We start from the raw sequence: 14,882 nt of genomic DNA, 5'->3' as shown, positions 1-14,882 counted from the left end.
AGTCCGTGATGCCACCCAGCCATCTTATCCTCTGTCGTCCCCTTCTCCTCCTGCCCCCAATCCCTCCCAGCATCAGGGTCTTTTCCAATGAGTCAACTGTTTGCAGGAGGTGGCCAAGGTACTGGAGTTGCAGCTTTAGCATAAGTCTTTCCAATGATCATTCAGGACTGATCTCCTTCAGAATGGACTGGTTGAGTCTCCTTGCAGTCCAAGAGACTCTCAAGAGTCTTCTCCAACACCACAGTTCAAAAGCATCAATTCTTTGGCACTCAGCCTTCTTCACAGTCCAACTGTCACATCCATACACGACCACTGGAAAAGCCATAGCCTTGATAGACAGACTTTTTTGGCAAAGTAATATCTCTGCTTTTGAATATGCTATCTAGGTTGGTCATAACTTTCCTTCCAAGGTTAGTCCTAGCTTTTCTTCCAAGGCACAGTGAAGTGAAGTCACTCAGTTGTGTCCGACTCTTTGCAACCCCATAGACTGAAGCCTACCAGGCTCCTCTATCCATGGGATTTTCCAGGCAACAGTACTGGAGTGGATTGCCATTTCCTTCTCCAGGCAACCTTCCCAACCCAAGTCTCGAACCCAGGTCTCCTGCATTGTAGACAGACGCTTTACCATCTAGCCACCAGGCAAGTCACAAGCATCTTTTAATTTCATGGCTGTAGTCATCATCTGCAGTAATTTGAAGCCTCAGAGGACTTAAATTCATCATCAATTCTCTTTAATACACATATCTTGTTTTTGCCTCTTTAATAAGAGAGGAAATTGTGAGTCATAAAAAGGCTTTAACACCTGAGTCAATCTTTATTCTAAAAAGATATAGTGCAGGAATAAAATAAGTGCATTTTCCCCACTTTTCATTTCTAATGTTTGTTTGAATCCAAGTATCCCCACAAACTATGTCAAATCATTGCCTTAATCAAAAATAATTGATTTTAGGTATGGATTATTTGAATCTATTGGCTTTTCATGCATTGCTTTGACATTTCTTCATATATTTTTATTACTAGAAATATTGCTAAATGACATAGAGAAGGTGAATATTTCAAAAAGAAAGAAACCAAATGAATAATAGGAAGATGTAAATTACTAAGTTGGGAAATCTTGTAATTCCTGGGATCTCTGCTTTGACTAGGTAAGGGGAGTTCAGATTCAGTGTAACTGTGCAGCTTAGACTTAACATAATCTGTATTTTTCTTACTGTCAGATCAGTATGTTGACAATAGTGAAGAAATGAAGCTTATTTTTTGCAAAGATTGTTACTGTTTTCACAGGGGAAAATGCAGAGCAGAAAATATAATTAGCCAAATGTTAGCAAACACTGAGCCAGAGGGTGGATGCTTCAGAGACTTAAGTCCCAAATGCTACCTGGCAAAATAAAAGGTTAGCTGTTTATTTTTTAGACGTCAGTAGTAAGGACATGGGGTCGCACAGAGTCGGACATGACTGAAGCAACTTAGCAGCAGCAGCAAAGACAGAAAGACCTGCTCATTCCAGGTATGTTCTTGAGTCTCCAGATTTAAGAATAGAGGAGAAAAACTTAGCATTAAAAAATGAGAAATTTCTCAATTAATTACTTATGCCTACCAATTCAATATAATAAACTCATGAGTTAAAAAATCAGAAAATATTTTCTTCTCAGAATTGGAAGAATCTGTCTCTAGTATCTATAAAATGATTGTTTAATTATTTTCTTTTAATTTAGATTCACAGGAAAGCCTTTACTCTTTGTCACTGGGGAAGCATATACATATTTTTTAAAATTTTATTTCAAACATAATATAGGCAGAACAGTATAAATAGCAATATTTGGAAACTTAACTCCATGTAAATCATACGCCAATATGTACTTAAAGAAAACCTGTCTCCAATATGCTAATTCTTAGATCAGTAGAGACATGCAGACATGACGCAAGCAGATACATACACAAGGAGGACACTCGACACATCGGAAGTGTTCATTACACCTCATCTCATTTTCTTTTTAATACAAAAGTCAATTAAAATCAAAGACACACAAATGTGTGTGTTAAATTCTGTTGTTTTCACTTCTTTGTATCGTTCTTCTTTGGCTGGTCAAGGGATCCATCCTCTGGCACCAGGGCGAAGCAGAGATCAGTAAAGAGAACTGTGGCAAAGGAGCAACACGTTTCTACAGTAAAGCTCAATAGTGCCCATTTTATGTCTACCAGATGCTGAAGGTAACAGACCAGGACGGTAACATAGTAATTTTCATTATGAATGGTTGCTGATATGCTCTAGAATGTATAGACAATCATTTCAAATCAACATTAGCTGAGCTGTATTCTGAGAAACATAACAATGGTAACAAATTTTTGTGCCCAAATGACTATTTCCAGAGATGGAAAATGCTTAATCCTATAACTAACAGCCAGGTCTCTCAAACATTGGTGTCTCTTCTATGGTATTTTGAACATAAAATAAGACATTAATTCTTCCAATTATACCTCCAGAGGTAAGAAGGCAAAAACCTAGGAAAATGAAAAACTCATAGAGTTTTATATACATCATAATGACATGCAGACTTAGATAAAACTTTTTCAATGTGTAATATAGTTTTTTGTTTGTTTTTATTTTGCCAGGTAGGTAACAATGTTCCTTCAAAAAGTAGGGGCATGATTGGGTAATTTTCTGAGTATAAAATGACATTTACACAAAGAGACTGTGCTCTCCTTTACAGATATTTTGCAGATGTCCGTACATTTGTCTACACTTTTCCTGATCATTTTGTCAAAAATTTAGATAAGAAAAATTAAAGAATGGAGAAAGAAAATTGCTCCTCTGTGACTGAATTCATTTTCTTGGGGATTACCAGTGATCTGGAAGTGAAAGTGACCTTATTTGCCATGTTGCTGATGGTCTATCTCATTAATCTTCTGGGAAATCTTGGAATGATAATTTTGATTAGAATGGATCCCCAGCTGCAAACGCCAATGTACTTTTTCCTCAGCCACCTCTCCTTCTGTGACCTCTGCTATTCCACAGCCATTGGGCCCAAAATGCTGGTTGACCTTTTGGCCAAGAACAAATCAATCCCCTTCTATGGCTGTGCCCTACAGTTCTTGATTGCCTGTACCTTTGCAGATTCTGAGTGTCTCCTGCTGGCAGTGATGGCCTATGATCGATACAGGGCCATCAGCAGCCCCTTGCTCTATGCGGTCAGCATGTCCAGTGGGGTGTGCTCCCTGCTGGTGGCTGGGGTTTACCTGGTGGGAATGACAGATGCTTTGATCCACACGACATTAGCATTCCACTTATGCTTTTGTGGGTCAAATGAGATTAACCACTTCTTCTGTGACTTACCTCCACTCTACCTTCTTTCCTGCTCTGATACACAGGTCAATGAATGGATAGTATTTATTGTTTTCGGCTTCATTGAATTGAGCTCAATTTCAGGAGTTCTTGTCTCTTACTGTTATATCATCCTAGCAGTCTCAAAGATCCATTCTACTAAGGGGAGGTTCAAAGCTTTCTCCACCTGCGCCTCCCACTTAACCGCTGTGGCAATTTTCCAGGGAACTATGCTTTTTATGTACTTTAGGCCAAGTTCAATCTACTCTTTAGATCAAGACAAAATGACCTCATTGTTTTACACCCTTATGATTCCCATGTTAAATCCTCTGATTTATAGCCTACGGAACAAGGATGTGAAAAATGCTCTAGGAAAACTAAAAAATAAAAGATGGTTTCAAAGATTTATATAACACATATGCACACACATATAGTAGTTATTATTTTTGCAAAATTATACGGTATGATGCATGAGAAATATAATTTTATCAAATTACTTAATAAATGAGTATCTATAGTAAAGTTAAGCCATAGGAAATTGTTGCAGTTTTCAAAACTTGTCATGCTTCATTTTATGTCTTGACCTTATCTGTGAAACCCTGTGTAAAACTTCCTGGCTCTTCAAATTCTATCATACGTTTTGTATGTATCCATTCATTCAAACATTATTATTTCAAGTGTATTAATATTTATCAACTATTTAATTCTTCTTTGTCTGTCTCTAAGTGCTTTACATTTCTTTAAAAACCCATTAGTTTGTATAAAAATGAACCGTATAATCTAGATGAATAAAGAAACATTTACTAACTAACCACACATACAATTCATAGTAAAGTTTAAGACTTCCATTAATTAAAAACAAAAACAAAAAAAAAGTAGGGTTAAAAATCTAGGAAAAAATGTCAAAACATAGTGTGCAGAAGAAAGGTTTTCTTTAAAGGAGATATTGTCAGATCCAAAACTTTGGGAAGGAAATGATTCTAGGAAGATAATTTGACACTTATAGAGGTCTTGAGTTGAGCAGCTGTATACCTTTACAGGGGATTCCCAGTGGCTCAGTGGTAAACAATCTGCCTGCCAATGCAAGAGATGCAGAGGACTCGAATTTAATCCTTGGGTCAGGCATATCCCCTGGAATAGGAAATGGCAACTTGCTCCAGTATTCTTGCTTGGAAAGTTCCATTAACTGAGGAGCTGGGCAGGCTGTGGTTCCTGGGGTCACAAAGAGCTGGATGCAACTGAACACACAGACACATACATACACACACCTTTTTAGACTTAAGAAATCCAAAACTGAAAGCAATTTGGACTCCGTGGGAGACGGAGAGGGTGGGATGATTTGGAAGAATGTCACTGAAACATGTATAATATCATATATGAAACGAATAACTAGTCCAGGTTCGATGCAGGATACTGGATGCTTGGGGCTGGTGCCCTGAGACTACCGAGAGGGATGGTACAGGGAGGGAGGAGGGAGAGGGTTCAGGATGAGGAACACGTGTATACCTGTGGCAGATTCATGTTGATGTATGGCAAAACCAATACAATATTGTAAAGTAATTAACCTCTAATTAAAATAAATAAATTTATATGTAAAAAATAAATAAATAAATAAAATTACATTTCCCTAGCAGAAACAAATAAATAAAAAATAAAGTGCCTTGGTAAATTGCATAGTTTTCCTTAATAATTAGCTATCAACTCCTCCCATTCTTAGCTCTGATTAAATGTTCCTTTTTATAGTTCACAGACAACCATTTTCTTTAATCAGTCTATTTAATATTGTCCTGTTTGTGAAATCATGACCTACAGTATGAGATTGTGAACAATCTTTGCTCAAGGATCCTACATTCTGTCTGTATTATCCAAAGCACTTACCTAATGTTTGGGACACAAGTGGAGAAAGAGAGAGAGGGAGAACAAAGTAAAGAAAAAGGAAGGAATAAACAGAGTAGATAACATTTGTGAGTGTTCATTAGACATCAATAATTAACAAAATAAAAATTAACTGAAGATATGGTATGTGGCTTGAATGCATATATATATAATAAATGTTAAGAAAGAATATAAAATGGTTGTGAATACCAGGGTGCTGATCTATAAAGAAGATACATATTACACTAGAAGTAAAGAGCATTCATCTGGATACACTCTTAATGTGTATCTATTTTGTGGGTTTCTGCTCTAGAATCTGATGCTAAAGCACTGAATCAGCATGTCTAAACAATACAGATATATTTGAAGAAACATGTAAAATTCATGTACTTATTTATTACAGTTGCAAAAGTTAAAAAGCCCACTGTTTGTTAGATTTTCTAGCTATTATTGTAGAGTGACTTTGTGCAAAAAACATTTCAGAATGAAATTAAAGCCCAAGAAGATTCTCTGGCTTCCACAGGGGGCATTTGTGAGAAACTGACCTCTTCCACAGAATCATACTGGAAAGAACTTATGAATAATTTTTTTAAAAAAAAAGACCTCAGAGGTTTTCACCTGTACTATGTTTTCTCATTTTACACACAATATTTTAGAACTGTTCTTTATCAGCAGAAACATGGTAGAAATCATTTTTTGAGCTATATTGTCCAAGAAAAATGGAGTGTTGGTGGATTGTTGCTAATTTAGGGAATATAAATGTGTAATCTGGTTAAGTAATCTCTATTTGACTGCCCTGTATCAGAGCATGTAGAGATTCATTTGATCTACAAATTGGCTGTTATTATGAGATCTAGTGGATGTGAACAAAAGGCAAGAATATTTTAAGTCCTATCAATGGAATTATAAAATTAAAATTGACTTATTCAACTGTCTGAGGGCCTCCAACCTCAATTTACCAGTATCTCCCTGGAAGGAACTTGTACACATAGATATACCTCAGCTTTTCTGACTATCCTAGGGATATGGTAAAGAATCTGCCCGGAATATGGGAGACCTGGGTTTGACCCCTGGGTCTGGAAGATCCCTTGGAGAATGAAATGGCTACCCACTTCAGTATTCTTGCCTGGAGAATTCTGTGGACATAGGTGCCTGGTGGGTTACAGTCCATGAGGTCACAAAGAGTCTGACATGACTGAGGCTGACATGTCTCCATATCATCTGACTCTGGCAGACAGTAAGACCTTCATTCAAGGATGTCACAGAAAATTTAAGCCATATCAAACACTTTCCCAACCCCGACAGTGTAAAACTAGAAATCAGCTAGAGAAATAAGTTTAAAAATTTTACAAATGTATGGAGATTAAACATATCCCTGAACAACCAGTAGTTCAGAGAAGAAACAAAAAAAGAATTTAAAAATATCCTGAGACAAATGGAAATAGAAAAATATCATGACCAAAATTAGAGGACAATAACAAATTACAATAAATACAGCTTTAAGAGAAAAGTTTGCAGTGAAAAAATGCTTACATTAAGAAAAAAAAAAGCTAAGACCTTTCTATACCCCAAGGAACTAGAAACGCACAACATGGTAAGTCAAAAGTTAGTAAAAGAAAAGAAATAACAAAGATCAGAGTTAAAACAAATGCAATAGAAAAAGTCAATCAACATGAAGGCTGTACTTTTGAAAAGGTAAGCAAAATGGAGGGAAAAAATAGCTAAATTTATCAAGAATAAGGGAGAAGTCTCAAATAAATACTATAAATGGCAGAAGGGATATGACCATTGATACTACACAAAAACCAAGGATCATAAGAAACTACTATGAACAATATACATCCCTTCCCCCCCCCCCCCAAAAAAAAGAAATCAAATGACTTAGAAGAAATTGTTAAATTCCTAAAGCATAACACCCTACAAAGACTGAATGATGAAAAAATAGAAAATCTGAATAGACAAAATACTGATAAGGAGATTGAATCAGTTATCCAAAGCTCCCCCACAAGATAAGTCCAGGACCACATGGCTTCATTGGTGAACTTTAACATTTGAAGAATTAATAATTTTTAATCTTTAAAAAAAAATAGAAGCATAGGCAGTACTTCCAAACTCATATTATGAATCCAGCATTACCTTTATCTCAATACCAGAAAAAACACAACAAGGAATGAAAATTAAGAGTCAATATTCCTATTGAACATAAATGCAAAAATTTCTGTTGGAAAACCAAATTCAAAACTGCATTGAAAAGATCATACACTATGATCAAGTGTTATTTATTCCAAGCATGCAAGGACAGTTCAACATGTGCGAATCAACTAGTGTGATATACCACATTAACAAACACAAATAAAAGCAATTAATCATCTCAATAAATGCAGAAAACAAATGACAAAATTCAAAAATTTTTCATGATGAAATTCTCAGCAAACCAGTTAGGGAGGGAAACTATCTCAACATAAATAAAGGACATATGTGACAAACTCAGCTTCAGTTCAGTCGCTCAGTCATGTCCAGCTCTTTGCGACCCCATGAATCGCAGCACGCCAGGCCTCCCTGTCCATCACCAACTCCCGGAGTTCACTCAGACTCACATCCATCAAATCAGTGATGCCATCCAGCCATCTCATCCTCTGTCGTCCCGTTCTCCTCCTGCCCCCAATCCCTCCCAGCATCAGAGTATTTTTCAATGAGTCAATTCTTCACATGAGGTGGCCAGAGTACTGGAGTTTCAGCTTCAGCATCATTCCTTCATCACATTAAACAGTGAAAAGGTAAAATCTTTCCCTCAAAGATAAGGAACAAGACAAGAATTTAAGTGCTTCTCAATAGAGTGAAACCCTAAGAGATCTGGTATCCCTGGAAATAGAGAAGTGCCTGATGGAAAGTGATTTTGGAAAATAATCATAATGAAGTAAGCAAGGACAAACTCCAATGTTCAAATATGTGACTAGAGAAGCAGATAGTGGTAGTAAAGCTCTTGAGTGATATAAACACCCCCTCAGTTTCAGTTCAGTTCAGTCGCTCAGTCGTGTCTGACTCTTTTCGACCCCATAAACCGCAGCACACCAGGCCTCCCTGTCCATCACCAACTCCCGGAGTCTACCCAAATCAGTGTCAATCGAGTTGGTGATGCCATCCAACCATCTCATCCTCTGTCGTCCCATTCTCCTCCTGCCCTCAATCTTTCCCAGTATCAGGGTCTTTTCAAATGAGTCAGCTCTTCACATCACATGGCTGAAGTATTGGAGTTTCAGCTTCAACATCAGTCCTTCCAATGAACACAGAGGATAGATCTCCTTTAGGATGGACTTGTTGGATCTCCTTGCAGTCCAAGGGACTCTCAAGAGTCTTCTCCAACATCACAGTTCAAAAGCATCAATTCTTCGGCGCTCAGCTTTCTCTATAGTCCAAATCTCACATCCATACATGACTACTGGAAAAACCATATCCTTGACTAGATAGATCTTTGTTGACAAAGTAATGTCTCTGCTTTTTAATATGCGGTCTAAGCTGGTGATAACTTTCCTTCCAAGGAGTAAGCGTCTTTTAATTTCATGGCTGCAATCACAATCTGCAGTGATTTTGGAGCCAAAAAAATTTAAGTCAGCCACTGTTTCCACTGTTTCCTCATCTATTTGCCATGAAGTGATGGGACCAGATGCCATGATCTTCGTTTTCTGAATGTTGAGCTTTAAGCCAACTTTTTCACTCTCCTCTTTCACTTTCATCAAGAGGCTCTTTAGTTCCTCTTCACTTTCTGCCCTAAGGGTGATGTCATCTGCTATTTGAGGTTATTGACATTTCTCCCGGCAATCTTGATTCTAGCTTGTGCTTCCTCCAGCCCAGCGTTTCTCATGATGTACTCTGCATATAAGTTAAATAAGCAGGGTGACAATATACAGCCTTGATGTACTCCTTTTCCTATTCAGAACCATTCTGTTGTTCCATGTCCGGTTCTAACTGTTACTTCCTGACCTGCATGCAGGTTTCTCAAGAGGCAGGTCTGGTGGTTTGGTATTCCCATCCCCTTCAGAATTTTTCACAGTTTATGGTGATCCACGCAGTCAAAAGCTTTGGCATAGTCAATAAAGCAGAAATAGATGTTTTTCTGAAACTCTCTTGCTTTTTCAATGATTCAGCATATGTTGGCAATTTGATCTCTGGTTCCTCTGCCTTTTCTAAAACCAGCTTGAACATCAGGAAGTTCACAGTTCATGTATTGTTGAAGCCTGGCTTGGAGAATTTTGAATAAACTCCAGACTTTCTGAAATCGGTATTAGCTTAGAAACGGCAGGATCTCTAAATTGAACATGACCAGTGCCAATGAACTACATTCAAGAACTATTTGTGAGATACCCTTTTTATAATGGAAGTGTCATTTTGTGGTTCTGAAAACTGCAGGAGAGTCAAATGTTTATAGAATGTGCAGCTACAGCTAAAGACTTAAAATTAGACAAAGAAATATACTTCAAGTTAGAGTACTCAGCAATAGAAGCACTCATTTAAGTCATGAGTGTATTATGTATGCTATTTTAGCTTTTTAAATCTCATGTGACAACTATATTCATTAAGGAGACGTCATCTAAAGTCTTACCCAGGTGAATAGTCAGTCACCTAGTCGTGTCCATCTCTTTGTGACCCCGTGGACTGTAGCTAGGTTACTCTGTCCCTGGGATTCTCCAGACAAGAATATGGAGTGGGTTGCCATTCCTTCTCCAGGGCATCTTCCTGACCCAGGGATTGAGCCTGGGTCTCCTGCATTGCACGGAGATTCTTTACCATCTGAGCCACCAGGGAAGCTCCCTTACCTAGGTGAGCACAGTAGTAAATGTTATGAATTTAGTCAGAAATTTTCATTTTTATTCACCCAGCAAGTATTCATTGAAGGCCGAATTTGTTTTCTAGGTAAATTTCTAGGCATTAGAGATATAAGATCCAATAATAATACCAGAAATTTCTACTCTCTTGGAGTGTATAGAGGGAGAAGGAAATGAGGCAAATAAATTATTGCGTGGACTTAACATATCATCTGTTCCTGCAAAAAGATTATCATTAAGGGGGTAAAGAGTGATTATCTCATTTTATTAGATTTTCAGAAAAGACTTTTCTTGGTAGGTGGTATTTGAATAGGCACATACATGATTTAATAGAAATATATTTATTAACAGTGGATTGAGCACTAAAATATTTTGGAGCCTATTAACTTCCTTACAAGGTGTTTCATCTTTCTCCATTTCAAGTTATTATGTCAGTGAGTGTGGCAGTATGTATACTGTATGTCACTGAGTTCAGTGTGAGGATTGGCATGGTATAAAACAGACTCTACTTGAACAATCACTTATGAGCATTTGGAACTGAGCATACTACAGAGGGCTTCCCAGTTGGCGCTAGTGATAAGGTACCTGCAGGAGACATAAGCGATTCTGGTTCAGTCCCTGCATCTGGGAGATGCCCTGGAAGAAGGCTTGGCAACCAACTCCTGTATTCTTGCCTGGAGAATCCCATGGGCAGAGGAGCCTGGCAGGCTACAGTCCAGGGTCTCAAAGAGCCAGACATGAGTGAAGTGACTTAGCACACAGCATGCACGTGCTATAGAGAGAAAGGATGATGATGTGTGGAAGGCACAGGTAGACAGGACTCTGTGATGCCCACAGGTAGAAAGTATCTTTAAAATAGTGACAGAAGGGAAAGCTAGGAAATGATGGCTATGAACTTTCTTAGTTCATTGAATTGGCTAAAGTAAAACAAGATCCAAAAGGGCAGCAGAATACTCATACAAAATATGTTTACTAAGATGGACTCACAGTAGGGAGCACAACTGAAAGGATGAGTGTGAGAAACAGTCTATGCTCAGCTGTAGCACCAGCCAGAAGGATGGAGCACAGCTTCTGGGGCGCAACAGCTGTGTAGAGTGCAGGTTTACAAACAGCCAGGAAGCAGTTATGTGCAACAATACTAAAAATTAGTTGTTGTTGTTGTTGTTTAAGAGTTGTGTGTGGTTTAGGAGGAAAGAGAGAGAAGCAGAAGTCACACACCCTCCTTCCCTGTGTCTCTGTGTATCTTTTTCTGTCTCTTATAAGGACACTCTCAATGGATTTTGGGTTCACTTTAAGCTCATCTTGACTCTTTCTTTAATTACATCTGCAAAGCTCTTATTTCCAAATAAGGTGACATTCTGAGTGCTGGGTGACATGGATATTTGGAAGACACTCTTCACCCACAGCACTTCCATGTTGGCTCAGAAGTTGAAGAAGCTCCCTGAAATGCAGGAAACCCAGGTTTAATCCCTGGGTGAGGAAGATCCCCTGGAGAAGGCAATGGCTACCTGCTCCATTATTCTTTCCTGGAGACTTCCACGGACAGAAGAACCTGGCAGGCTACAGTCCATGGGGCGGCAAAGAGTCAAACATGACTGAACAACTCACAGTTTCACTTTTCATACACATCATTTTACACATGATATACAGCTATTTTATTTGATATTGAACTGAGCAAAAACTAAGAGATCAAATAGCCAATTTATGGCTCTAAATTTACGATCTAGTGAGTTGACTACATAATTTGAGTCATCATCTCTACAAGAAGATTTAATCAACCCTATGTAATAGATCATATTTCTTTTGGACATACAGATCTTCGACCAAATTTTATTACGTGATTCATTAATTTCCTGACACTCTCTTTCACATCTTTGTTCCTGAGGCTATAGATCAGAGGGTTCAGCATGGGACTCACTACTATATAAAACACAGAACCTACTTTGACCCTGAGCCATGAGTTTTTGGGCCTGGGTACATTATAAAGGAACAGGATTATCCCGTGGAGCATGGTGATGGCGGTCAGATGGCAGACACAAGTAGAGAAGGCTTTTTGGCGCCCCCCAGCAGAGGGCATTTTATGATAGTGCCAAAAATGGAAATATACGTAGTGAGGACAATTGCCAGGCTGCTCACCTCGTTGAATATGGAGATGGCAAAAGAGATCACTTGGCTGATAAAGGGGTCAGAGCGGGAGACGGAGACAATGGCAGAGTGCTCACAGGGGAAATTATTTATGATGTTAGACCCACAGAAGGATAATGTCTGGAGAGGACAGGTGAGTGTCAGGGAGGAGACTACACCCCACATATAGGGACAGGCCACTAAGGATGCACAGAGCTTTGGGGACATGACTGCTGTGTAGAGCAGAGGCTTACACATGGCCACAAATCGGTCACAGGCCATCACTGCCAACATGAATGCCTCTGCCACTGCAAACATACAAGCCGAGAACAATCGCATGATGCATCCCGTGAACGAGAGGGTTCTGTCTTCCACAACCAAATTCTCCAAGAGTTTGGGTGTAACTGTGGTGGAATAGCAGAAATCAACCAAGGACAAGTGACTGAGAAAAAAGTACATGGAGGTGTGGAGTTTGGGACTGATCCTGATGATGGTGACCATGCCCAGGTTCCCCACCATGGTGACTGCATAGACGGTGAGGAAAACCAGGAACAAGGGAACCTGGAGGTCGGGATATTCTGAGAAGCCCAAAGGGTGAAGATGGCTCCAGCACTCTGATTTCCTTCAGCAAACCACATAATTGTTGTTGGAGAAAATCTGAGACAGCGATAATAAAATAACAAGGATAATGATGACAGTGCATGGATAGCTCATTTATCGTGCAGCAGACATTGTCTTAAAATATTAGTGCCTTAGTTTTGACCACTTCGGAGAAGGCAATGGCAACCCACTCCAGTACTCTTGCCTGGAAAATCCCATGGATGGAGGAGCCTGGGAGGCTGCAGGCCATGGGGTCGCTAAGAGTGGGGCACGACTGAGCGACTTCACTTTCACTTTTCACTTTCCTGCATTGGAGAAGGAAATGGCAACCCACTCCAGTGTTCTTGCCTGGAGAATCCCTGAGACCGGGGGAGCCTGGTGGGCTGCCGTCTATGGGGTTGAAGAGAGTCAGACACGACTAAAGCAACTTAGCAGTAGCAGTTTTGACCACTAAATAAGACTTTGAAAAAAAAGACTTTGAATTTCAAAACAAGCAGTCTCATATTTTACAAAGGGAAATGGAAGCATATCTGAGTTAAGACACTTGTTTGAATTAACACAGCGTGCTAGTGATGAGTTAGGTTTGAAGTTGATCATGAGTGACAGAAATTGAATTTAGTGTAGAGTGAGAGAGAAATATTTTCTATAGTGTTGCAGAAAAACGTGTTTTTCACAGTTCCACCATTCTGAAGGTCGGTGTTGTTTGGTGGGAGTAACAGAACAATAAAGGAAAACATGGCACTCAGATTTATGTTTAAAAGCAGGAGGCGTAATGTTGTTAGAGGCCATAGTACTTCTGTCGTTACGATCTAACTGAAGATCATTGAAAAGGCAGAGGTCATGAGTCACCACAAGAATTTTCACATCTTGGAAAGCATAAATGGACATTGAAGAAAATAAAGCTCTATCTTCAAGTTTTCCAATGATTGCAGTTTGATGCTAAAATTACTGGCCTTGGGTTCAACGCAGCGACCTGGTAAAGTCATGAAGCTGTATTATAATTTGTACCCTCCCTTTTGTTTCTTTCCTATTTGTGACCATTTATCATTTTATCTCACATACTGCCACTGATGTCTCTCACTTTCTCACTGATGCTCTCAGTATAGCCTTTTAAACTCTTTGATCAATATCTCTTAACCTGCTATCAATTTTCTAATCCAATAAATTTATTAGGAATCTTATAGCACTAAAGGCTTATAGAATATCTCAATTACAGAGTAACTTAAAATATATTTTGGTCAACTCTTTCACATTCTATACTGTTTCTCAGGAAAATCAGAGAATACAGTAATAAACACAAGAGGTTACATTATCACCCTCAAGACTTCTGGTGACAGGAATATTGAGTTTGATTAAAACTACAGGTGATAATCTTGCTTTGTGTCATACAGTCATTATTTGTATACATTATTTTGAGAAACCAAAAGCATCTTGTACTGGTAAGCAGTTTATAACAGAAGTATATTTATTTAGCAAAGATTTTAAAATAAGTTTAACCAATAACAAGCACACATCTGAAATATTCATTAATAAAGGGACTATTAGTTTGACTCTCATAAACACAGATGCAATTTTAGTTTTGTCTGACCCTGTGAAGGGAGAAATACTTCATTATTTCTTAATAGCTTCATGGTACTTTTGACACTCAAAAAACGTATTTCCCATATGCAGAAAAGGGAATGGGTGGGAAGTGGAAGAGAGTTAGTGACAGGCAGCCTGGCACAGTGAAAGAAGCAAGGAGTTGGAAACATAGATTTAAATTCAGCTCCAAGCTTAGGCATTTATCGTATGATCTTTGGTGAATCACTCAGATTTTATGAGCCTCTTTATCAATAATAATGACATGATAATATATATTTTATAGGTGTATAAGTATTAAGTTAGGAGATGACGTTAATATAATTAGCACAAAGTCTGACAGTTGTGCAATTCAAAATATATAGGTTTTCCCACCCTCATCCATTTTAATTCCTAATACTCTGAATAACTGGTATTATTTTTAAACACCTATTATTTTAAACAATCTAAGAAACAGATCAAGGTTCAAAGTTGGCAGCAACAGAACTGCAGGAACAGTTTGTGAGGAGGTCAATGAGTAGCTCAGCTCTTTTTCTCAATTTCCTCTTGGCCCTGTTCAT

The 14,882-nt window shown here is 38.5% G+C and overlaps 1 protein-coding gene and 1 pseudogene across 1 annotated transcript; one reads left to right on the top strand and one right to left on the bottom strand.

Annotated features, from left to right (window-relative positions):
- The window catches only part of LOC138420356 (olfactory receptor 1165-like), a 57,801-nt pseudogene extending 45,019 nt beyond the window's left edge, over nucleotides 1-12,782 (bottom strand).
- Nucleotides 2,791-3,735, top strand: LOC138420358 (olfactory receptor 5W2-like). The gene has a single exon (XM_069553549.1). It carries the CDS (start codon nucleotides 2,791-2,793, stop codon nucleotides 3,733-3,735), a length of 945 nt encoding a protein of 314 aa, XP_069409650.1.
- Nucleotides 12,783-14,882: the final 2,100 nt, after the last annotated feature.

Source organism: Ovis canadensis, chromosome 15, assembly GCF_042477335.2.
Source record: "Ovis canadensis isolate MfBH-ARS-UI-01 breed Bighorn chromosome 15, ARS-UI_OviCan_v2, whole genome shotgun sequence".
In the NCBI taxonomy this organism is placed as follows: Eukaryota; Metazoa; Chordata; class Mammalia; order Artiodactyla; family Bovidae; genus Ovis; species Ovis canadensis.
The sequence above is the reverse complement of the archived record's forward strand: the minus strand, read 5'-3'. Positions and strand labels throughout refer to the sequence as shown.